Genomic DNA, 24,882 nt, shown 5'->3' on the forward strand with positions numbered 1-24,882 from the left:
AACTAACCAGCTGCTAAACAGCTAACATACCAATACAGAACTCTATGACTAAAGAACTAACGCGATCAAGTACTGTATTCATTAAAGGAGACTTTGGAAGTAATTAAAAGTAAATAAAATACTTTGTAACCAAATCACGTATTAGGTAACCAGCTAATTTATTTAGAGAAATTAAATTAGCCAACTATCCATCCATTTTCATCCGCTTATCAGTTACCGGGTCGGGGGGGGGGCAGCAGTCGCCACCCAAATCACACTGCACCGTACCAACCCCCCCAAACCTTCATGCGGGTGGTGAGTCCACTGAAAGGTACCAACCACCCTAACCGGGATTTGAACTTGCGGTTCCACACCAATGCCAGAGACATTGCCTCTGGGGCAAAGCGCCTTTAGCTAACTAACTAGTTATATTTATTAATTATCACAAGCAGATAATAATTCATCCAGAAGCTCAGTGTAACTCGGTGTAACTCAGCGTACTAAGTCGTAAGCTTCAGTGAACTGGCCAACAGACTTCCTTGAAGAAAGGTTCTGTTGACTGTGATTACTCAGTAAGGCTCCTGTGATGGCAGCAGTAAATCATTAGTGGACTTCCAGTTCTACGGAAGAACAGATTAAGACTTTGATTCTTAAACATTAGCTAATCTGCACAGTTGATCAGTTCAAATGAACAGCTGATAAAGAAGCATATCAGCACAAAGACATTACACTTAAAAGAATACAAGGAACCAGCTGATCTACGGATCATAAAACAATCAACTTGGATCTGCAGCTGGATTTGTAGTTTTCAAAATAAAAGCACCTCTCTGTCCACATTAAAACACATCCACACAGTAAACAATAACATAACTAGGTCATTTTCACAATACTGCCTTCAGATGTGGACATTAAAATAAGTCTGATTGACTTCCATAATAAAAGTCTGTGTTCAATTCCCATGTAAAACGTATGCCAGTAGTTTTCAGTGAGTGTCTCTGATCAACTCATCCCTACGTAAACATACAGGTTTAATTAGAGTCGCTGTTTGTTCCAGCAGAACAAAACCCTTTCAAAATAAAACTCCTAAATGTGCAATCTCCCAAATTAAAAGTCTTGGCATCACAATTTATACACAACAATTCAGTTTTCAATAAAACTGGATGGAGCGTTGTTAAATTTTTCTTTTTTTTTTTTTTTTAATTAGCAGATAATGAGCGGCAGTGATGTCAAAACAGAACAACCTCTGTTTCATTTGATTTACACACACGACAAACAATGATCCATCAGATTAAATAATAAAAGTTTTCAATAATAAAGACAAAAAACTATGTTCACAGACCAATAAACATTTGTATTCAATTGTCTATGTCCACATAAAAAAAACAAACAGATTCTACTTGATACTGTAGCAATGGACAGAACGTCTGAGTTACTGTTGATCACACTAGATCGGGATCCTGTGGTTTTCAAATTAAAAGTCTGTGTTTATGTCTGTTCACTGTTAAACCCAACAACATTCATGAAATGAGTCCAATCTTGTACACTCTAAAACAGTACCTGTGGTCTTCGGGGGGTAGGAGGGGGTGATTCAAAAATTTTGGCCCACAAAATATTTTCAAAATAAAAGTCTTAAATTCAGGTTGATTTTGAAAATAAAACTCAGTGTTCCTGTTGGTCCACACTAAAATACTACCCCTCACTAAGTAAATGTGTGTATGTGTGTGTGTGTGTGTGTGTGTGTGTGTGTGTATAGAGGAGATGCAGGGCTGCAGTCTGAAGAAGCTCCGCCCTCTTACACTTCTCTTTATATACACAGAGTATGAGAGAGTAGAACCAGCTCTGCACAAAGAGGAGAGGAGAGATAGTGTGTGTTTGTGTTTGTGTGTGTGTGTGTGTGTGTGTGTGAGCAGCAGAGAGTATAAACCTGGGACACAGAAACAGAGGACATACATGAAGACAGAATCAGACAGGGACAGTGTCAGGAGAAAAAGACAGAAAAGGACAGAAGGGTGAAAAGACGGTGTCAATAGAGAAGGACAGAAAAGACAAAGAGTCCAACAGACGGTGAGAGACAACATAGACAGACAAAAATAAGAGTTTGACGAAAAGTTAGGACCGGCTGAGAAAGAGATAGGACGAAGAGAGACTGACAGAAAGCAGGAGGTCAGACTGGACACAGATGTAAAGGACAGAAGCAGACAGGTAACAGACTTAACACAGTGTCTCCAACTATGGAAGACTACACTTTTCCATCATGGATTTACCTCGCAGTCCTAACTGTCTTTGTGGGCGGAGCCACAAAGAAGATCTTGGCTTCTCACCTGAGTCCCACCCCCGTCATGGTTGCATGGTTGGGGGTCACGGTGCTGGTGGAGAGGCTCTGGGCTATCTGTATACCGGCTCTGCTGGTCCTGGTCCTGCTGGGTTTTGTCTGCTGTCTTTACGCTGCCGTCAGGACTCGTCCATCTTCCAGGTTGCCAGCAGAGGGCAAAGCGGTCTTCATCACAGGTAAGAGCAGAGGGTGCAGAAGGTGGCTCCGCCCACTCAGTCAGGTGTGTTTGTTTTGAGTTTTCCACTGTGTGACACAGATGGAGTAAAGGTTAATTTCAGAACACCGACTTTACACTGTTTTATCTGCATCACGTCCTTTGTCGTCTTCTGCTTCAACCTGGGTCAGAGGTGAGGTCACATGACATAACTCTGCCCAACTTCCTCGAGATTCGTGTGAAAAGTTTCTGACTATCTCTTACAGCTGTGTGTGTCCCAGCTGGCCCACAGCCCTTCATGTTAACACAATAATCCCATCAGCAGATTAACGAGCCTTTTTAACGAGAACGTTGTAAACCCTTACATCTAATCTAAAATCCAGACCAAAAGATATACAGTTTTTTCATACCTACATATAATCTGTGATCTTTAACACATTCGATGTCAGAGATAATCTCACTGTTGAACTCACTCCACATCAGTTGTTAAACAGCAGCGACACCTGCCCACAGTCCAAGACACTGCAGGTTTTTAGTCATATTTATATGTGACATAAAACACAGTAAGAACATGCACTGGTTTAACTTTTATACAAAGTATAATTTCCAGTAAATATTTGGCTTCCCAAGTACTGCAGGTATGACCAACATTATATACTGCAGAACAGGTCTACTGTACTGTATCACGTTTAGATAAGTACAGTTAGCTCCAAAATGGCACTCAAATTCAACTCACACACATAACATCAACTATGAGACAGCCACCAGGTACCACTAGTGGTACCACATTTTTCACATTAACCTGAGCATTAACTGTGAAAAATGCTGGAGGTTCTTTACATGTTTGGGGCTACATTTCTGCAACTGCAGCTGGAGATTAAGTCAGGCCAATGGGTGTCCTTATGTCAACGACTGTGAAAAACACTTCATGTCAAAGTGTCTGATTGTAGCAACATTTAAAAACGTGACAGGGGACAGACATTCGACAAGTTTGATGACTTTAAGCTGTTTTTGAAACTTTGAAATCAGACCAACCAAACATGAGTGCAATCATGTTGAAGTGATTGAAGATTTCCAACAGGTTTTGATTTAGCACACTTTTTTTCTTTTCTCAAAACTGAAGGAACATTTAACAGGAACTCGGTTCCAGGAGAAGAAATCAAAAAACGCTGTTGGTGACCTGGTGCGAAAGAAATCCCCCAGAGTTTTACAACAAATCATACCCCATGAAAACTCTGCTTGAGTTTATGCTGGAAGAAAAAAAAACATGTAGCTTTGTCCTCGAACTTTCGACTCACTCTTGTACAATCATCCATCATGAAATATCATTAGGAAAGTGATGATTGGACAAATATTCGTTCTGCAGCAAGACAATGACAGTAAACGCTGCCAATATCACTGGAAACTATCCTCAGTACGAGGAAGTGGAAGTGTATCTGGAACTTAAGACAGACAGAGCTGTGAGAGTCGGAGCACAGTCACACAGTACCGATTAAATCTGCCCTGTTTTTATTCAAACACCGTCAGTGAGCCTGAAGGAAGTGAAGCAGTTTAATGTCCAACCTACACCGATTTGATGTGGAACTGTCGTCCAGTTACTCACATGATATTGTGTTAATTAATTAAATAAGCCACAAAATAAAACACTTTTTTGATATGTTCTGCAACTTAAAAATTATGTTTTAATCTAGCTTTAGTAACACAGTTGTATCACAACAGAGTTATACTCAAGCCTAAAATGCATCAGTTTTTGTTTTTTAGAACTAACCCTGGACTTGTACCCACAACACAGATCCATATTTATATAAGAAGGTCTTTCTGATCACAACACTGTTGTTTTAAGATGGTAAAAAAAATGCTTTACCAGCGAGGAAACTTGTAAACCCGTTTCTGTGTTACGGTAACACATTAACACTGTTTTCATATTAACTCAGTGCCCAGTGTTTTCCTCTGCCACTGAACTTGGACTCTGAACGAAGGTGTGGTCACATGACGTCCGCGCGTTCATCTGAAGGAAGCTAATGTAGGTTAAACAAACGCTGCTCTAATGATCTGTGGGTGGAGCAGGTGTACATGGAAACACCACACTATGTCAGCATTGATGGGGACTAAAACTGATGGAACGTCACCCGTGCTCTGTTGACTGTAGTGTATGTTCAACAGTCAAAACAACCAGGTGAATCAAGTCTCCATCCTGGTACGACTAAGGCTTCAACAATGTACGACTTCAACAATCTAGACAATAGATGGTTAGATAGACAGACAGAAGAATAGGTGGATGGATCAATGTATGTATGTAGGGAAGTATGGATAGATGATTAGGTAGACTGATGAAAGACGGAAGGATGGTAAATAAATTAAGAGAGTTATTAAGTTATCAAAAGTACTGGACAAAACAGCTTACACTGCCTACTAAATACGAATAATACTGCAAATATGTCAGGGCCATCAAGTGTAGGAATAGGATTATATATATATATATTATTTTGATTTTATTAAACACTAAAGGTCTGTGGCAAATTTGGCAGCTGCTTTGCCAGTCCTCGGTTGAGCACTCGTAACTATATATTTCCTCATATCACAAGCAAAATCTTGCAATAGTTGCAGACTCTTAACTTGGAATACCCGGGAAGCTCGTATCTACGGGGTCCCCTGTGTATATATTAGGTTTCTGCTCTTGTCTCTCTGCAGTGGTCCACAGCATTGTGTCAAAGGTCATCACTATGATGTAATGTTCACATGTTGGCGTGACAAAAACACGTTTTAGCAGAATGTACTGTCATCTTTACGTCCCTCGTAACTGGAATTTTTTCCCCCTGAAATGTGGTATAGATCCTGGAAATAAATCACCATTAACGTTCGCCCACACAACAAAGAGTTGAGCGCTCATAAATGTCATGGTCGGGTTCTCTCTCCTCACATCAGTGTACAGAGGTCGCCTGGAGGATAGTGAATGTCACGGCAGCAGGCCTTGAACATTGTTGTGGTCTGGAGGGTTGTGATTAGGAAGTTCCTCCTGGTTTATTACAGTTGTCCCCGGCCCCTCAGAGTGAATCCTGTTTACAAAAACTAACCAAATTTGTAACTGAAACTATAATTTGTAATTTGATCATTCTTAACTCTTTATCTGGACACAGAAACGTTACATTTGTTTGTCTGCTTTAATGATTTTGGCAAAGAGCAACGAGTCACTACTAGGTGGTCACCTCCTCTAACTTTAATCATTTATCAAACCATTTTGGAACTGCGAATACTGAAATGTTGCCATTTTTCAAGTTGAATTTTTGCCTGTTTTACTCTCAACATGACCTGATGATGGGCATGGGCAGTGGTGGCGTAGTGGTTAAGGTAGTGGACTTGGTCCGGAAGGCTTCAGGTTCCAGTCCACCAGCTGCCAAGTTGCCAGCTCAGTGGCAACCTCAGTTGCCACCTCAGTTGCCACCTCAGCACTCAGAGGTGCTCTGAGCATGGAACCGTCCCCACACACTGCTCCCTGGGCGCTTAAAGCTTCCCTGCTCACTTTGGTGATGGGTTAAAAGCAGAGGTCCTATTTTGTTGTGTGCTGTGTTACAATGACAAGTAGTTCACTTTCCTTCCTTCCTGATCAGTCTACTCTTTAAAATGTTGCAGATATTTCTAATAAAATACTATGCTGCACTACAGACAGCCAGGTCAGGGAGACACTCTTTATGTCAAACATGCCATTGTAATTTGGGCAAAATCCATTAGAATCCAATGTAACTCCTGTCCTCTGAGTAAAATTACATTTGTTACAATAAAAACATACAATAACATGTCAGTTGGCTTGGTAAACTGGTTAAGGTGAGTCACCAAAGTATATTTTTATGTACTTTATTCGTTTTCAAAGGAAATTATACCTCTTTCTAGAAATTGTGTTAGCAGTACAGCTAGTTCTGAGATTTAAACTCTAAGCTGTAGAGGTCAGCATGGGGTCGACGGGGAAGAAAGACACATTAAACCATGTGTCAGGAAGCTGAAGGGTTCTGGAAGGAGCCTCGTTCTTCCTGGAGTCAGACGGAGCAGGGACAGGGAGTCACAGCACACAGGTCAAACAAACAGGCAGGATTCAAGGACCTGCCAGACCTGAGTCTGTAACTGATGTAAACCATCAAACAGACCTGTGTGACTGACTTTTACCATTTCATCATTTTCAAGGTTGTGGGGTGTGGGGGTGTAGCCAATCCCCCAGTTCACCACTCATACACCCATCACACTCACATCAGTAAACTATTAAACAATCTACATGCCTTTGGTCTCTGAAAAAACCCAAACTTTTACCAAAAAAGGCTAGAAATCAGTTAGTTGTCAACCCTGGATCCTGGTCAGTGGGAGAAGTCAGTAAACTGGGTTAAAACGTAAAAGTCCCCAGCTGCAACAAACTGGACTCTTATCCAGAACTCCTTCTAAACCACATCTGTCCCTGGTCTTCATCAGCTCCTCTTTCTCCACCACTCCTTTAATCTACTTACTCTCCTGCCTGCCCCCCGCCCCTCTTATCTTAGTTTTTTTCTGTCACTCTTCATTTCTCTGTTCTATGTTGATATTACATTTTGCAGAGCTCCCCACTTTATTTTTCTTAACCTTCCCCTCTCTACCCCCCACCCACCCCCGTCTCTGCACTCTCCTATCGTAGTCATCGCGCCCTCTCTCGCTCCTCGCGTCTATTATCAGATTTCCTGTCAGTGTATATACAGAACTGATCACTGTTGATGAGTCCAGGTCGCCCTAACATATATATTTTTTTCGGAGTTTCTTCCTTCAGTCACATGACCTCTGCTCACAGTTGGACAACACACTTTGTTCCTACGGAGATTCCAAATGATTAGGCAATGCTGTGGTTATGTTGTGTTTCTGCAGCAGCGTTGACAGCAGCAGAGGGAGGTTGCTCAATATCCTCACAGATACTGCTACAACTACCAGCCATCTGTACATCTGCCTCATCCCTTCATTTAGCACCCATCCTTCCTGCCAGCTGCCCCTACATCCATTCATTTGTCCCACAGTCCATTCATCCACATGTCCATCTGAACACACTACATTCATCACAGTATCATCTGCTCATCAGTCGGTACGTCCGGTCGATGGAAGTCTCTCAGCCACTGCATCCAGTCGCCCCACACACATCCATCGATCATCCTTTCATCCGTCCAATTGAAAATTAATCAGTTCACATTCTATTCTTCTTCAATTCAGTATTAGATCATTATTGATCTGCCATCCTTTGGTCCATTTCTCATGGAGCTTTCCCTCCATCAACCGACTGTCTTTCGTTCAGCTACAGAACATGCATCCATCGCTTCACAAAGCCATCACCTCCTTTGTCAACTATTCTCCCATCATCCACCTGCCTGTTCAATCATCCAATGTCCATCCATCCATGCCTGCATGCATTCACAATTTTTTTCATCATTGCACTCATCCATCCATCTAACATTTCTATCTACAGACCAACAACTTCAAAATAACTCATTTCTTAATGGAGTTTCCAGTCAGTGTGATCAGCAGCAGTGACTGCGTTCTTATAGTCACACCTTGTAATTGAACATTTTCCTCTAAGCCGTCCAAATAACACAGATTCAAATATTAAAGCTTTTTTTTGGACACTGACATCTACTGTATAAACATACTTTTCCACCAATGAACTCTAGTGAATAGCAACACTGTCATCTATATGATTATATGATCTAATTATCCTTTTGATATTAATCTGTAAAAAAATGATGACCTCCCTGCAGTACCTATGCAAACTACAACTGAAGAGCTTTTTTTTTAGTGATATTTCAGATCTGGACTGGTGCAGATTATAGATGATGGTGAGCCTTAAATCTGTTTTCACTTGTGTGCCTGCTGGCAGAAATATTTCCACTCACAGATAGCCTCAGAGTCTCGGGCTGGTTCTAGCAGCAGGTGGGAGTCGTAATGCAGTTATTACATATGAGTAAAATTCATAAAAACCGCACACAGAACAAATGTTCAGCCTTGAAGACACCTATGATGTCTATGGTCTATGGCGGTGGTCCCCATCCCTCAGGACGTGGACCGGCACCGGCCCGTGGGTCAACTGGTACCGGGCCGCACAGAAAGAATGCATAACTTATATTATTTCTGTTTAATTTATTATCTGATTCTGAGCAATGTTTTTTTCTTAATAGATCTGCTCTGCCCAGTAACACAATAATATATAACTGCTAAACTGGTTTCTCTTAGAAGCCAATAACATAAAAGATGGCTCAATAAAAGAGCCAATGAGGAGACAGAAGAAGAGCCTACGTCTTCAAAGAACAAGAAAGCTGCATTTAACACAAAATTCCAGAAGTCCTAGTGGAAATATGGATTTATTACGACAGGTTGTTCCCACACACTGAGCCTGCGCTGCATAATATGCGGGAAGCGGCTCTCTAATGAGGCCATGAAGCCTTAAAAACTGCTTCACCACTTGAAGAAAATGGATTCTGCATCAAAGACAAGCGTGATGTTACGAGAATAAAGTTGCATACACTGTGAACAAACATTTATTATTATATTTAGATACTGCTAATAAAGTTGCATACAGTGTGAACAAACATTTATTATTATATTTAGAAAATACACGTTTTTCTGTTGGTCGTACCAGTTTATTCAGTTGTATTTATCCGCCACACATTAAAGGCCGGTCTATGGTGTTCCAGATTTCAGCAAATCTCAATGAGGGCTCTACAGGAACAGGGTCTTCCTGGAAACGTGAGGCTCATCAAGGAGTGTGAACAATGTCATCTGACAGCCGAGCTGTTGGATCATCACTGCAGTGGTGATGAGGACTCACAGAGGAAGCACTCCTCCCCCAGAGAGCTAAACCCTGTTTGACCCACACATCTGTCTTTCTCCGATATTCCTCGGCCACAGAGGAGAAGATATCCTCTCTGTGGAGGGTGGTGGTTAAACACCACCATGATTTACTGATGACTCACACTTCTGTCCTGACCTCTGACCTCTCCCTGTCTCACCTGTCTGTGACTATTCAAACATTTCTGTCTTTAGATCACAGTGGGTTTTGGAACATTCTGTGTGTTTGAAATGCCCCCATCACATGATCCAGATCATATATTTAACATGTCAGTCAGACCACCAAAAACATATACAGCTCCACCCTGTGTTTAGTATAAGCATTGGTGATTGCTAAAAAAAGTTCTGCAAGTAATTGAAATAATTCTTGTCCAATTTTTTAACGTTCATTTATTTTGAATATTTTACTTTTACAGTTCAGTAGCTGACCTCTGGCACTTTGTTTGTTTACTCTTTGTTTCCTCTGTGCTACAGACTTACGTTTAGTTATCCCTCAAACTTTTGAAAACGTAAGCACTCTAGTACTCTATGGCAAATGGATTAAATATATTTCATGTTTTAATTTAACTTTTAGCGTGTGACATTCTTTAAGCTGTTATAATCAAAGTTTATTTGATTATACTTTAACCTTGTTTATTTATTTTTATTTATTACTATTTATTATTTATGTACTTTGTATTTTGTATGTTTACTGTAGCTGATTGTTTATTGACTGCCTCAAATTGTAAGTCACTTTGGATAAAAGTGTCTGCTAAATGTACTGTAATGTAACGTAATAAGACAAGTGGATAAACTAGATCCTAAATTGATAATTTAATCTCTATTTTTTTTTTCATTTATTGACATCTATTTTAGAATGGATTCTTTTACTTTGAAGTTGTATTTGACTGTTACTGTGAAAAAACGTTCCCAGAGATCTCTCATCAACATCTGTTTCTGTGGTTGTTTCACCTTGTGCCTCTGACAGTGCAGACCACTGTTTATTTCTCCTTTAGGGGGCTCACTCTTACATAATCCCACTCAAAGCTAAGTCCATCTCCTGCATAGACACATAAACATCAGTCTGTCCCACGTCATAGAGATGGAAAGGTTTGGACAGACATTTCGCTGTGAAGAAACATGAACCTGCTGAGTCGCTGATGACCTGATGATGGCACTAACAAAATGATCGGACCCACATCAGTTAAAGGCACAACATCCTATATTACTTAGCCCAGGTTCTGCTGATATGTGACCCATTCATCTCAGGATACATGAATGCAAAATAAAGGCCACTACCAAGTATTCAGTGATTTCGATGACTGAGCTTGTGTGGCCCAACATGCGGTCATATGAAGGTAATCCCTCATTTATGTTTGCATTTTGATTGGCCAGTCTTCATTCTCCAAAATGGGCATTATCTAGGTGTAGGTGGGCTGTGGCCCAGTTTCTGAATACCAGATTTGGGTGACAGAAGTTTGAAATTGCAAATGGCAAGCAAAGTGACCAATTTGCACTGTAGATTAGACCCAGACTCTGAGATGAGGGCGCTGCCGTCTCACATGGCTCACACTTAGAGCACTTGTAGTACCTGTAACCGGTTGCTGGTATTTTGTTTATGTGTTTGTGCAGCCAGATCTGGCTGTGTCTCTCATCTCAGAACTCATATTTGGAAGTGATCCAGGGACACAGCGTTAGTGTGAGGCTGCAGGCCAATCCCTAGTGTTGGCACGTGGCCCCCTGCTCTGGGCTGCACAAAGGAACAAATGGAACAGTGTGTACCATGCACGATCAGGTTGTAGGTGTAGGGACTTCTAGTAAGCAGCAGAAGGGCGTGTGGGGGGGCGGGAATGTTTTTTTAACTTCACCACTTCTTTCCTTGCAGTACAGGTTAACACGACTACAGCAGCTTCTAACTGAACTTAGTAAACACATCACAACACACCTGTCAGCTTGGATCATGTGTTCAGACATTTTTCATCTTTTCCTCATGCTGATTAAATACTGTTAGACTTCCCTCATAATAATAATGATGATAATAATAACAATAATAATATGAATACAGTGGGAGCCACGAGATACAAGTTTATCTAGATTACATTTTCCCCTACAGCCTGAAATAGGAACACGTCTTATCATAACTCCTTGTGCTCATTGACTTCTGTAGAATATGTTTTACACTTTTGTGTCACACATTTGTGTCTAAAATTAAGTGTGTCCATGTTTGTTTTTTCCAAGGCTGCGACAGTGGTTTTGGAAATGCTACTGCGAGGCATCTGGATGTTCTAGGCTTTGAGGTGTTTGCCACAGTGTTGGACCTGTCAGGAGAGGGGGCCAGAGCGCTGCAAAAGAACTGTTCCAATCGCCTGACCCTCCTGCAGGTGGATATCACTGAGCCACAGCAGGTGAACCAGGCTTTGATGGAGACCAAGGCCAAGCTGGGCCTCAAGGGTAAAGAAAGGTCAAACCTTCTCAGGCTGACACTAAGCTAACAATGTCAAACCTTCTTCATTCTGGCAGCTCATAGCAGCTAGTGCAGTAAAGCAAACTATTCCCTCCAAGCAAATGCTAAGCTAATGATATGTATTATTAGTTCTCATAATAATAATTACTGTTGTTAATTAACCATGACAAAAATGTATAGCTAATTAACATATTAGTTAATTATCTATCTCAGTCATCTTAAATGAATGATAAGTGTTGTTATGCTAATGAATTCATGTTTGTCCCAGGTCTCTGGGCACTGGTTAACAACGCTGGAGTGTGTGTGAACTTTGGAGACACAGAGCTTTCGCTGATGTCAAACTTCCGCGGCTGCATGGAGGTCAACTTCTTTGGTACGCTGAGTATCACCAAGACCTTCCTGCCTCTGCTGCGACACTCCAAAGGACGCATCATCACAATATCCAGCCCTGCAGGTGTGTATAACTCACACCTACACCACACAGTGACATCGAATGTTCTAGAACTGAGAAATCACATAGAACTTCACGCATGTGAAAATGTGTATATCACTACTCCTCCCTCACTCAGCTGCTGCTGCGTATAGAGTCAATGAATTTTGACAGTTGCCAGATCTCACAAGAGAAAAAAGCAACCCAAATACAAGCAACCCACAACCCACAGAGGTCTCATAGTGAAGGGTCAGGGGTGGGGGATTAAAGAACCTTTACTTTATAAGGTCTGGTGTCCTGGAAAGTTTAATCTCAGAGTTTGCCGTGGACTTTGCTGAGTAAAAGTTGAAGGTTCAAAACTTAAGATAATGACTCTCTACCTGACAGATAAAGCACACTCACTCCCTGGTATATGATGATGATGACGATGATGTCATACTTTTGTTTCCAGGTGACCAGTCATTTCCATGTCTGTCAGCATATGGAGCGTCTAAAGCAGCACTCAACCTCCTCTTCAACACTCTGAGACACGAGCTAGCACCATGGGGCGTTCAAGTGTCCATCATCCTGCCCTCATCCTATAAGACAGGTAACACCATCAGGGTCTCCACCTCAGAGTCCAGACTACACTGGTGAATAGAACTACAGCCCTGTGCAATATTTGTCAACTTGATGCGAGAGTTTAAGGTCACAGTGCAACCGTCTACCTCACTTCATCAGCTACAAGTGGTGTATCCTACACAGCACCACATGTCCCATAAATCATTGCAAGTCTCAGAGAAAAGGTAGCAATTTCAAAAAGAGAGGCAGTGAATCAAATGATCAACGTCATTATAAACCACAAACGGTACACACCTGTGGGTTGGCTGAATGTGGAATCTAAAGGTAAGGCTCAGCAATAGGCCATGGGCTACCCAACCCACATTAATTAATTAAAGTCTTGCATGGTTTGGGTATTAAGAGTGTTGGACAGGAAGCAAAGCTAACCATCTACAGGCCATCTCTTCAAGCAAAGTCTACTTGTCCAAACAGTTTAGCTCCAGTTTTGCAAACGGGGAACCAAAATCATCGTTCCTCCAACCAATCCTGTCTGTGGTGTCTTTTAGCATACCTATAATACCCACTGTACCCATTCTATGGTCAAACGAAATCTTGTGTCGTTAGTCCACATACAATAACAGGCCCATGTGGACCACATCTGAAACTGGATATGTGGGTAGCATCTCTGCCAATGTTAAACCAAATTTGTTCACTGAAGAGCTGGGAATTTCAGCCACTGCCCATGAATTGAGACGCAGCTCAGAGATAGCTGTGAGTAAACACACAGACAGGCCTCCTGCTGGGAGAAGAAGCTCGTGCAAATGAGGACCGCATGTTAGACGGAACACGTGTTCTGGTCCTCTCTTGCTGTGTGCAACTCTTGATGTGGAGCAGATGGATGAACATGAGCGGAACCATGCAGAATTTATTGTTTTATTAAAAACAAAAGTTATGTTTGTTTTTCATGTAAATGATTTTATCACAGAGTTTATGGTTAATTAATAATTGACAACACTAAAACAGTATTAACAACAAACAAGTTTTGCGTAATGTGGGGTAAAATATTTAAAGGGGCAGCTCAGTGTCCTGCCCCCCATACACAGATGGTTAACAACTGTTCTGGCTGTAGGCTACAACTACTGATTCTCTGAGCCTTATTTTCAGACACAACAACAAGATCAATCAGAAATGTTACAAACAAAAAACGTGTGATTCTGTAAACCACATGTTTACAGCTCAAAATTGTCATAAATGGTGAACGTAATCTGGAATAACTGGAATTGTTTCATATTTCAATCTAAGGTTTGGATTAAATTAGTTCCCCAAACAAGGACAATGAAATCCGATCAATTTTAAACCTCATAAATCTTGAAGTTTATTGGAGCTGCATTAAACCACAGTGAACCAGAACCACTATTTTACCAGCTCTACTTTGTGAATGAAGTTTCCTGCTCTCTGTTACAAGAATTATCACCTTGTCCATGACCCTTCCCTGGGGTCTTCCTCTTCTCTTTCTTTCCTGGTAGCCCCTGAATGTTTACCCAAATGTTTAAAAGTGTGTTCTATGTATTTTTAAATATTTACTTTGAAAGGACAATGTCATTACTCATGGGTTCAATAATGATAACCTTGTTGAAAAGTTATTTGCCAGCAGGTTCGTTGTTTGTAATAACTGTGATGAAGTCCTGCTGGCGGACTGCTAAATTCTCATTGGTCCACAGCTAACTTTGCCATCTGTGCAGGTCATTCCAGTAATCAAGCCTACTGGGAGGAGCAGCACAGAACACTCCTGCAGACCCTTCCTAAGTCACTGCTGGAGGACTATGGGGAGGACTACCTGAGTGAGACCATGGAGTTGTTCCACAGCTATGCCCGCCAAGCTAACCCAGACCTCAGCCCTGTGGTCAACACCATAGTGGAGGCCCTGCTAACACCGCAGCCACAGCCCCATTACTTTGCAGGAACTGGTGTTGGGCTGATGTACTTCATCCACAGCTACCTGCCGTTCAGCCTCAGTCAACGTTTCCTCCAGAAACTGTTCCTGAAGAAAAAGTTGCCACCTCGTGCTCTAAGGGAGAAGTCCAGTTTGGAGCTCAACCTGTACAACAACAATAACAACAACGAAGAGAAGCCGATGTAGTGGCCAAGTCTGTATCTGAATAACAGCTGTCTGTCAAATATATGTCTGTGTCTGTGATGCCTAACTACCACCGGTGGACATGTCCACAGGTCATATCAGGTCAGTACCTGTGGTAGATCAGTACATGAGACTGTTAGCAGTCACACAGTTGAACTGCTGTCACACTCCGGTGACTCAAATAGACCTTCACCTTTGATCTTTTTTGAATACGCACACACACACACACACAAACAAACACTTACACACAAAGTCCATTATACTTTGGTCTCACCTCCTTTTATTGCCCACACATCACTCTCCGTGAGACCATATGTCTGGGGTTCATAAAAAATAACCACTACATATTTTCTGGCACCAGCCTTTAATTAGCTTATGGTGTTATTAAGGAAATCTTCATTAAATTGAGTAGCCAGACAGTACGGGCCAGCACCTACTGGCCAGCAGCTGTATTGTACTCTACACTTTTCAGCTTAATAAATTTGGTCCACTCTATTCATCATTTCAATAAGATCTCTATATGGAACAGCTCAGCTGTGTTGGGCTACAACTGCTTAAATTTATGGAGACTTACATTTCCAAAAGTTCAATATCACCTGTCATTAAATGACTTCCCTCAATGACAGACATTTAAGTCATTTAAGTTGAAGCCCATTTTCCAAACGTCCAGTGGACTAGAACAACCTCTATGGCACTGTTGTGACTTCCTCTTGGCTGCAGCCCACTCTCTTTAGACTGAGTGAACTGCAGTCCGCTAACTGAAACTCAGGTCACTTATTTACAAACAAAGCACAGGCAGCCTATAATAATCACTTCCTGTCTGCCTTTCCAAATAAGAGCACACTATTTTCAAGTAACATATCACCTGTTGCCGGGCAACATGACATGTTTCCTTTGTGGTTTATTATGGTCAACGTACATACGTTTTTAGATTTTAGTCTGATTGTGATAAACGTTTGTGTTGATTTTCTGAAGTTCATTTGAATGTGAATTGAATGTGGAAACAAAGTTAAACTCTTTGAACATGTGAGCCAGAGCACAAACAAACTGCACGTTCTACACCAATCACAGGGGGCTGAGAGGGTACGTCTAGTCACATCTAACAGACACAACTGTGACAAAACCTCATCACTGACTGTCCAAATCATTCAACTGCCTCCATTTGACATTGGTTAGCATTAAGAACAGAAAGCCTCATCATTCCTGACTGCAGGTTTGGGAACACCAGTAAACGACAGAAGCAGTGGAGAAATGAAGCTGAATAAAGCACAGAAAACATATTGTAGCCTGTTTGTTCCCAACGTTTTTCCCAAGTACACTGGAACCTCGGTTTTGAAAATTAAGTAGGAAAGGTCATTTCATTGGTCCTGGCTCCTGCTGAGGAGTCCTGATAGGACAATGTTCACTTCACTTTCTCACTAATGATTGTCTCTGAAATACTGTGGCCGGCCAACTGTTTCTGGTTGATCCAAATCAGTGTCAACTTTTCCAACTTCTTCTACTGTCTGAGATCTGTTCTTGGTGATCACAGTCACTGCTTTGACAACTTTAGCTTCTGTTACTGCTTCCTTCTTCTTCATGATGCTACAAATCCACCACTTTGTTAAACCATACTGTAAAGACACATCTGAAACACCAGCTCCATTCTCATGCTTTCCTACAATCTTTCTTCACTTCTGTTGTTGTTCTATTTTTCTTTCTCACTGTGATTTATGGAATAAAAAAAATATAAGAAATAGAACAACACAAGAAATACTATACTAATATAGTTTTATACTCGGCAAAATTTTGCATTATGCTAGCAGCAACACGTGTTGCAGCTTCTATTTACTAGGTATTTACTCTTTATATGATAAAAATGTAATTCTTATTTTTTTACCAACATAAAATAAATACTAAAATATACAAAGGATGATAATTCAATCTGTTATTTAAGGTGTTTTACTTACTTCCTGTTATTGCAGTGTAAGGCAGACAGCTCCCTCCAGAGGTGTAGGCTGTAAATTCACAGGCCTGGTCATGTGACCATTCACAGTGTCATGAAGACAAGCTATACTTCCATTAGAACCAGGGATTTGCTAGAAAAGCCAAAAAGGACAATTCCAGATGTTTCCGGAAGTTGAAAAGAAATATACTGGAATTAAACGGGTTAAATCGAAATTGCCGATCCCGCTGACCAACTTCAAACAACCTAAGGTGTGTTATTGGTATGGTACCAGAGAAACACAATGTGCAAAAGCAGTGCATACTCCAGCAGGGCAGGGTGAGGATGGAAGTATCATATTACTTGGCACACGTGCCAGTAACTAGGAAACTAGTTACTAGTAACTATCTTCAGTTGTTCACACATGGTAATCAGAGCCTCACCTTGTATCTCTTGGCCCACTTTTACTTTTCACACAATGGGTCGCATTTCTGCTAATCTTGTACTACAGATGAGCAGGGTGGGCAACGACTGTCAGAACACACACACACGCACACACACACACACACAATGACTTTGATGTCTTCATATTAAATTTTCAATACAACCAATCATTTTAACAGCATATTTTATCACATTAAACATTCAGTCTTATTTTCACTCCAGCACATTAAACTAAATCATTTTCTCCCATTCTGATATCTGTCTTACCGTTCTTAAAAATGCAGCTTTTTTGTGCTTGGTATCAGCAGTCTGTAATTGATCGTTAGAGATAAACACTCCTAACAATGTCTGCCCCTGTTTGTCATTGTAATTTGCTTGGTTGTTTGTTTGTTGAATTCTGTCTGTTTCCAAATTGAAAATTTTTACTGAATGGTGTCTTTTTATAATCATTATTAAAAAAACTGTGAATTTTACATGGAAATATAAAAATTCATATAAATTGAACTTTGACGTAAAGGTGTATCTTTTTTCAGTTATTTGACTTACTAAAATCGTAGAGAGCTAAAGTGCACCACCGAACAATAATGTCACAGAACGTATTAGTCATAAAATATAATAATCTTCTAGTTGCAATTTACTAACAATTTACTAACATAGTGTCATTTGATATTGACATTGATTCACATTGAACTCATCTAGAGTTGAAAACTAAGACTATGACATCACAGACTAATATATATATATTTGTGATGTCACATCACAGCACAAATTATTGAGTAGATCGCTGCTGCCTTAATCAGTGAGTAAAATTAATTATATTGTGGTTTTGGTTTTTAAAATTACCATAGTGACAGTGACCAGCCACACGAGGCAGCAGTAGACCAGCACCTTTCTTGAGCTAAGAGCACTGACTTTATCTATGGACTTTGGTGTGGGAGAGCGGGGGAATTACAAACACTAAAGTCATAAAATGAGACCAACTGTCTACACACACTCTCCTATCCAACTAGTGGAATTACTGACACTGTTTAGCTCTGTGGGAAACCAGATGTTGCGTCAGAGAGTTCAACTTTCTTACAGAAATCCTTTGAGAGCAATTGAGTTTATAGGCATGCCCTCCACGCACCAATGCTTAAACACAAACGCTCATATGGTGAAATACACACAAATTGGCAGGCACCTTTAGGGACACACAACACAAATACACATACACACACAGACATACACACACTCTCCTTACTTGACCTAATCTTCAACCACTCTTAAAGGAACAGAGCAAAAACATAAACAGATATACACTTTGTGTTCCTAATGGTCATAGTAAAGTAGGTGGTGTGTGTTTCTCACGTTTCTCACATCAGTGTGTGTCTGCAGTGACTTCTCACAGTTTTGTACCAGATGTTCTTCCTGACACATCACAATCGGGACTGGAGTTAGGATGTATTTAAACAATGGACCCATTTTTGGGGCAAAGACATTGAGCTAAAACCATACTAATTAGAGTGTGTGGTGCCTGGGGAGAGAGTACCACAGTGATGTGTTGAATAAGCATGGGTTCCATTGCCAAAAAAAGCAGATGGTAGGATAAATGATGGAAACTAAAAAAGTTGCAGAGAGTGGAGGACAGAGACCATCTGCTGAGAGAAATAGATTACTGGGCAACCTTGAAGGAAGAGCTAAGAAAACAGCCTGAAAGTAGTATACATAAAACCAAAAAACGCCTTTGTTTGATTTTACTCTTTCAAATTAGTTCAGTCTTTAATCTAGTGATGGGTCAAACAATAACAAAGCAATGGTGCATATATGAAGGACTAGGACCAAAACCCTGGTATCTGAGGACCAGAGGTTTTCTTTGCTGCTAATTGTGTGAAATTAAATTAATAAAATTGTCTTTCCCCTTACACACAGCAGCACACCAGCACTCCCAGTTTAAACAGTTCTTATACCATCACATACATATCACCAACCAACAACACTATTTACACTATTACAATAATTCCTCTTTTGTCGACACAGTATGTTTATTTATAGTCCAACTACCGGAAATATGGTTAGCGCTTTATTATTAACTAGTTACATAAACAGGGACCTGTGTCGGTCTTTTCCCACGCTCTCCATCCGAGTTGATTGTAATTATTTTTTAAATCCAGCAGATGTCGCTACTAAGCGATCCATCGACAGTGTCGTCTCAAATGACACCACTGTCGTATGCGACAGGGAAATCTAATTATAATTTAAAAAGATTAAAAAATATATATCTATATATATTTCATCAAAGTTTTATTCTTACCTCATCACAAGGTCTTCAAAGTGGACACCAGCAAACAAGTTCCATTCAGTAGCTTTGCATAAATCTAGTCGTCACTACAGAGAGCAGACAACATAATCAGACGTCAGTTACGGACACAAATTTCAGCAGTAAAACCTTTATTTTAACAGTTCTCGTTTTAAATCTAGCATATATATATACATATATAAGCTCATGTATGTATGTACACACACATTTTACATATACTAGCTTTTGATGTTGTCTTTTCTTTCGACCTTTGTCTTCCTGTCCTTTATTTAAACTTTAAACGTGTTTTCTGATCTTTTTGGCTCTTTCCACAGCCTTCGTGACTTATTTTTGTCTTATTAATTATTTTTCTTCTTCCTTCTCACCCACTCTGTTTGTCCAGCTTTCTCTTTTTTTATTTGCCATCCCTGTTTTTGTTTTCCTCTCTATTTCTAACGTTGTCTTCTCCTTTTGTTTTCGTGGCCATTTTCTTCATGTCTTCCTAATGTCCATTTATGTCACACCAGCTCATTTCATGTAGCATTTTTCATTTATTTCAGGAAGAATCTATGTAATAATTATAAATCAGTGGCCTTTTTCTACTCACATCATCGTGGTGAAGAATAACTCACTGGTCACTCGCTCCATTCTGGGCCGACATTGTTAGCAGTGAGCTAAACGTTACTGATCGTTTCAAACGTTACTGTTCTTTTTAAACGTTGGGCGCTATCGTAAAGGCGGCCAAACAAACACAATTCGTAGTTTTCATTAAAAACTATGAATTATCTTGGGCAGAGACTACACAACTTTGTGCTTAAAAAAAGCGCCAAAATTGTATTTTCTTGTGACTTCCGGGATACGTCTTAGGTTAGATGTATTTCACTTCTGAAATATTTCTCCTTAAATGAATTGACCGGAAATGGTGGGTGTGAACTAGTGTCCTGCTTTCAAATGGCGCATTCTAGTGGACAGAAAATGCACTTCAGAGGCTGAAGCTGCTCACAAACGCCTTTTTTTTACTTTGTAAGAACTACAAATGTGTGTATATTTAGGTGTATGCTGTATGTACACTAAATAGTGATAAGCTTCCCCTCTTTCATCTTAGTCTGTTTACGTGTTTAAATTCCACTTTATCTTCGCAGATTACAGGGAAATGCAGTAAAAACTGTTCATTTGTCATTTATTAATATTGAGTCATTAGTACAAAGACTTGTTAGTGAAGACAAGAGCAGTAAATGATGTGTAGGCTGAAATGAGGCGGAGTTTTTTCTGCAGCTCTGAAAGCGGTGAGGATCAAATGAACAAATAAACATCAAACTGTTATAATGTCACCTTTGTTTACAGCCAAACTCTGGTTTGAAGATGCAAAAAAAAAAAAACATATGTAAGATGAATCAAAAATGCCTGTTTAATATGTTAATGTATGAGCGATCTACTGGGGTTTAAGTTATAATTATGTCCAAAAAGTTGAAAACTACGAGTATCTGTAAACTGTCTGTGCAGGACATTAGTCGTTGGAACTTAAACTGCATCGTCCCTATGAAGTTTATGTGAATTAAAATGACTTAAATCTTTAAGTCTAACCAGTTACTGCAGTAACTTGTCATAAATTGGAAAAATTACTTCTAAAAGTGACAGCTTCCCAACACTGGGAATTACTGGGATCACCTAAGGTGACTACAATGACATGTAACAATTTCACAACCATGTTTTCTACAGGACAGATGTCCATGGTGACACTTTCATAGTGAGTTCCATCTGTGAAGTCAAAGATTTGATTTTCTACATTATGACGTCTCTTTGTCTGCACTGAATCTGTGGCCGTCAGATTTCACATGTTTGACATTGACACATCTACGTCGACAGGTTAACAGAGCCCTTGGATCAGGTACAGGTGAGTTTGATTGTCATTGTGCTTTCGGACGTGTCACTACGACGTACAAAGACGGACGTGTACGGACGGTGACCTCGGCGGCGAGCATTGGGGACTTGCACATCGTCAACGGTTGCATAGCTCTTTGATGTTTGCCCTTTAAAATGTGTCAAGTGGTAAAAGCCCTGTTCTGGTTTGTGGTGCAGCGAAGTCCTCGTCTGGTGTCCCCCATCCTCCACCTGTCCACAGGAAACACACGGAGACATCACAGCCGCTGCCACTGAGGTGGGGCTTCTAGGAGTCTCATCTTCATGGTTTGTCAACAAAATGTCCTGCACCAAAAGTTGACTGTGCTTCAGGAGACCAGGGGGGAGAAGAAGGTCCACGGGTGAGGAGGGACGAGGCAGCAGGGGGCAAAGCAAGTGTTTCCTCACAGGGTGTGAGTTCACTAAAACAGGAGACAGGTGTCCTCCAACAGAGACAGGGGTCCTTTAATAAAAAGTGTGTCTTGCAGGAGGTCAAGGGTCACTTACTGAGTACAGTGGTCCTCTAAAAGAACTGTCCTCCACCCTCTGCACCATAGAAACAGGAAACCCCTGATTGAAGACAGGTGTTCATCAAGGTGTCCCCTGGTCGTCAGGGTAAAAACGTCCTCATATTCGTATATGGAAGTTACTGTTCAGAAAACAAACAAAAGACAGAAGCACAATTTTTGTTTCATTCATCTTCAGTTGCTAAAGGATCGTTGTATTTGGTCTGAATTTTTCTGGAGCTCATTTGGTTTAAAAAAATCCTGATCAAACTGTATTGTATGGTGAGTTGAGTGATCATTATCTTCCTCCTACAGATACTTCACTGCCCACTAAAGCCTCTTATATTGTTACTATGAGGGCTCCAGCACCAGAGGGCGCTCACAGCACCATAGAGCAGTGCTAACTAATATGAGGCTGAACTGGTGAAGATGAGCTGATGCTGTGGTACCTGATGAAGTCAGGAGCTTTCGAGATCATGTTCTCAAAGTCGGCGAAGGACAACTTGTTGTCTCCGTCCAGGTCGGCCTCCTCCATGGCCTTGTCACACACCAGCATCACCTCCTCCGGCGTCAGGTCTCCTTTGGTCAGCTTGTTGAGGGTTTTCTTCAGGTCTTCCTTACAGATGAAGCTGTCCCTGTTATAGTCTGAGCCACAAGAGGGACACGTCAGCAAAAGGAGGGAGCAAATGGACAGCAAGGTCACAAGGTCACGGTCAAGGTTTGAAAGGACAGGTCGATTACCGTAGATCTTAAAGGCATAGATCATCTTCAGCTCTCTCGGCGATGTTTCACAGAATGCCGAAAACATGTCCACAAAGTCATTGAAGCTCTGGTTCCCCTGTCCGTCTTCAGAGAACGTCTCCACAATCCTCTCTCTGAACGGGTTCTCCTAGAACACAGCAGGAAGACTAACCGTTAGTCCTGGGGTGTAGAACCGACCACCGGGTCGACTCGACTCTCTGCCTCTCTGACCTTCAGCTCTGGCATGGTTACGATGAGGGTCGGAGGGACGCTGATGTCCGGGTTGTTGGTGTAGTCCAAGGGAACCAGGTGTGGAGCCAGTTCACGGTATCTACTGTGCAACCTGGAGCATGGTAGAGGTCAAAGGTCAAGGTCAGCAGATGTTAATTTGATAGAAAATCACCTTCCTGTTAATGTTCTTGTTTTTTTTCATGTTTATCTGTTTGTTCTGCCAGTTTGTGGATTTCTAGTTTCCTGTTGATGGGGCAGTTAAACTCATGCTAATTTCCTGTTTGTACTTTAGTTTTATAGAGGCTTCACTTTCAGTTGGTGTAGTTGTTTAATTCATGCTAACTTCCTGTTAATATTTATTAATAATTTCTTCACTTTTTAAGTGATGTTGAGGTGATCTTCTCTTCATGCTAACTTCCTGTTTACACCCTGTGGTTCCATAATTCTTCTCTGTGCTAACGACAGTGTTAAAACGTTAGCTTAACTCACCGCAGGATTTCTTTGCGGGTGAAGAAGGTGCAGTCCTGTAAACAAACCACAGACAGAGAGAAACAGGTGAACAAACAGAGCAGTGAGGTCACCAGATTTACTGATGATGATGATGATGATGCTGATGCTGATGCTCCTCAGGGAGGATTGCTAATCACACATCACTCAGCCATGAACAACATCAGACACAGTGCTGCCGATCTCTTCTCTCCTGTTCTACTCTCCCTGCAGCTGACCAATGACAGCGCAGAGCCTCAGAGTCTTAATGAAGATGAACGGTCGCAGCAGCTTCCTCTCTAACGCTGCTCACATCAACCTGAAGCTGACGCTGCAGATGATAATCAACCCTCTTCACCTGAAAGGCTTCCAGCTGCTCGTCGGTGAACGTTGTTTGTTTGTTTCCCATCCTGATGCTGCTGCTGCTGCTACTGCTGCTAATGGCAAATCTGCTGATGCTCCCATCACACCATCACATCACAAGCTGCTGCTGCTGCTTCCATCAAACGTGAAATCAGCAGAGCCAGGTTGACAACATGCTTCTGTCCAGCCTTAACTGCTGCTTCTCTGTCTACTCTAACACACACACACACACACATGCACACACAGCTGCAGAGGAAGGGGGGCAGGACCAGGGAGACAACGCCCCCCAGTGTTGAGGAGGTGAAATGGGAGTAGATCCTGCCACTAGTTAGTAAACATCTGTGACCCATCATTAAAGGACATGAACCGATGACATCACTGTTGTCGGTTTATTGATGGTAATGTGGTTTGAAGCAGAGCTCAGTTTTGACATTTAAATTTCTTCTTCAATGTTTTGTTTTTCTGTCAGTTCTGTCCACATGTGTCTGAGACAAAGATGTGGTTCACCACAGAGCTGAGGTCAGAGGTCAGGGTTACATTAACTTCTTGTTTTTGGGCGGACCAAGGGGGCCGTCTCAGTCTAATCATGCAGAACAATCTGGGTCTGAGGCCCGGTCCAGGCCCATCTCTGCACAGTCACAGTGACTCACTTCAGCCTCGTACATTCTTCTGCTGCTGTGTAGGCGACGACTCCATACAACAAGACCTTTATACTGAGACAACCAGCGGTGAACAGAGTGAGACAGAGTGGCATGTTGTTGTCACACACTGGAAAAATCACATTCTGATGATGACGTACTTAAAGAAATGTTGAGAAATGATGCGCCATGAGACGCAGTCTGTGATGAGGGAGACAATCTGAGCAGCAGACACAGGTCCCTGAGGTCCCTGAGGTCCCTGAGGTCCAGATCCTGTCAGGCTGTAGCCCTGACAGACGCAGCAGTGACCCAGCTGCCCAGTGGACTGTGAGTCTGCTCAGGCCATTCAAGCTGTCAGTCCTCACTGACATGTATCCTCAGGCAGGAGTCCACACAAGTGATGACCTCAAAAACACTGACGTTGTTTCTGTTATTGTCTCCTGCTTCCTTCCTTCCTTCTGTTTGTTACATATTTAAACCAAATATAAATATAAATATAAAAATATAAATATAAATA

General features: G+C 41.3%; 2 protein-coding genes across 3 annotated transcripts; one reads left to right on the top strand and one right to left on the bottom strand.

Moving 5' to 3' along the window:
- The first annotated feature begins 1,804 nt into the window (after positions 1-1,804).
- On the top strand, positions 1,805-17,041 carry hsd11b2 (hydroxysteroid (11-beta) dehydrogenase 2). Its single transcript, XM_008310169.3, has 5 exons — positions 1,805-2,487; positions 11,526-11,738; positions 12,020-12,205; positions 12,633-12,770; positions 14,464-17,041. The coding sequence occupies exons 1-5, from the start codon at positions 2,211-2,213 to the stop codon at positions 14,859-14,861; spliced, it is 1,212 nt and encodes a 403-aa protein (XP_008308391.1). The 5' UTR covers positions 1,805-2,210; the 3' UTR covers positions 14,862-17,041.
- On the bottom strand, positions 2,431-24,800 carry LOC103378852 (calcium and integrin-binding family member 2-like). Of its 2 annotated transcripts, XM_017032542.2 has the most exons (8): positions 23,723-24,800; positions 23,368-23,402; positions 22,879-22,990; positions 22,648-22,795; positions 22,356-22,551; positions 20,109-22,049; positions 19,517-19,590; positions 2,431-2,554 (listed from the first exon to the last, which is right to left on the bottom strand). In XM_017032542.2, exons 1-6 carry the CDS (start codon positions 23,771-23,773, stop codon positions 22,028-22,030), a joined length of 564 nt encoding a protein of 187 aa, XP_016888031.1. In that variant the 5' UTR covers positions 23,774-24,800; the 3' UTR covers positions 2,431-2,554; positions 19,517-19,590; positions 20,109-22,027. The 2 variants fall into 2 exon arrangements, with proteins under 2 accessions (XP_016888031.1, XP_024911251.1); XM_025055483.1 differs by lacking the exons at positions 2,431-2,554; positions 19,517-19,590; positions 20,109-22,049 and having other exon boundaries at positions 22,084-22,551.
- Positions 24,801-24,882: the final 82 nt, after the last annotated feature.

Source organism: Cynoglossus semilaevis, chromosome 5 (assembly GCF_000523025.1).
Source record: "Cynoglossus semilaevis isolate Cse_v1.0 chromosome 5, Cse_v1.0, whole genome shotgun sequence".
Lineage (NCBI taxonomy): Eukaryota > Metazoa > Chordata > Actinopteri > Pleuronectiformes > Cynoglossidae > Cynoglossus > Cynoglossus semilaevis.

What these genes read in the sequence shown, in the direction of transcription:
- hsd11b2 (XM_008310169.3), top strand. Translation starts at nt 2,211, where the DNA reads ATGGAAGACTACACTTTTCCATCATGGATTTACCTCGCAGTCCTAACT. An exon ending in CAAAGCGGTCTTCATCACAG is followed by an intron (nt 2,488 to 11,525) that starts GTAAGAGCAGAG and finishes GTTTTTTCCAAG; the next exon opens with GCTGCGACAGTGGTTTTGGA. An exon ending in CACAATATCCAGCCCTGCAG is followed by an intron (nt 12,206 to 12,632) that starts GTGTGTATAACT and finishes TTTTGTTTCCAG; the next exon opens with GTGACCAGTCATTTCCATGT.
- LOC103378852 (XM_025055483.1), bottom strand. Translation starts at nt 23,773, where the DNA reads ATGGGAAACAAACAAACAACGTTCACCGACGAGCAGCTGGAAGCCTTT. An exon ending in AGCAGCTGGAAGCCTTTCAG is followed by an intron (nt 23,403 to 23,722) that starts GTGAAGAGGGTT and finishes GTTTGTTTACAG; the next exon opens with GACTGCACCTTCTTCACCCG. An exon ending in ACCCGCAAAGAAATCCTGCG is followed by an intron (nt 22,991 to 23,367) that starts GTGAGTTAAGCT and finishes ACCATGCTCCAG; the next exon opens with GTTGCACAGTAGATACCGTG.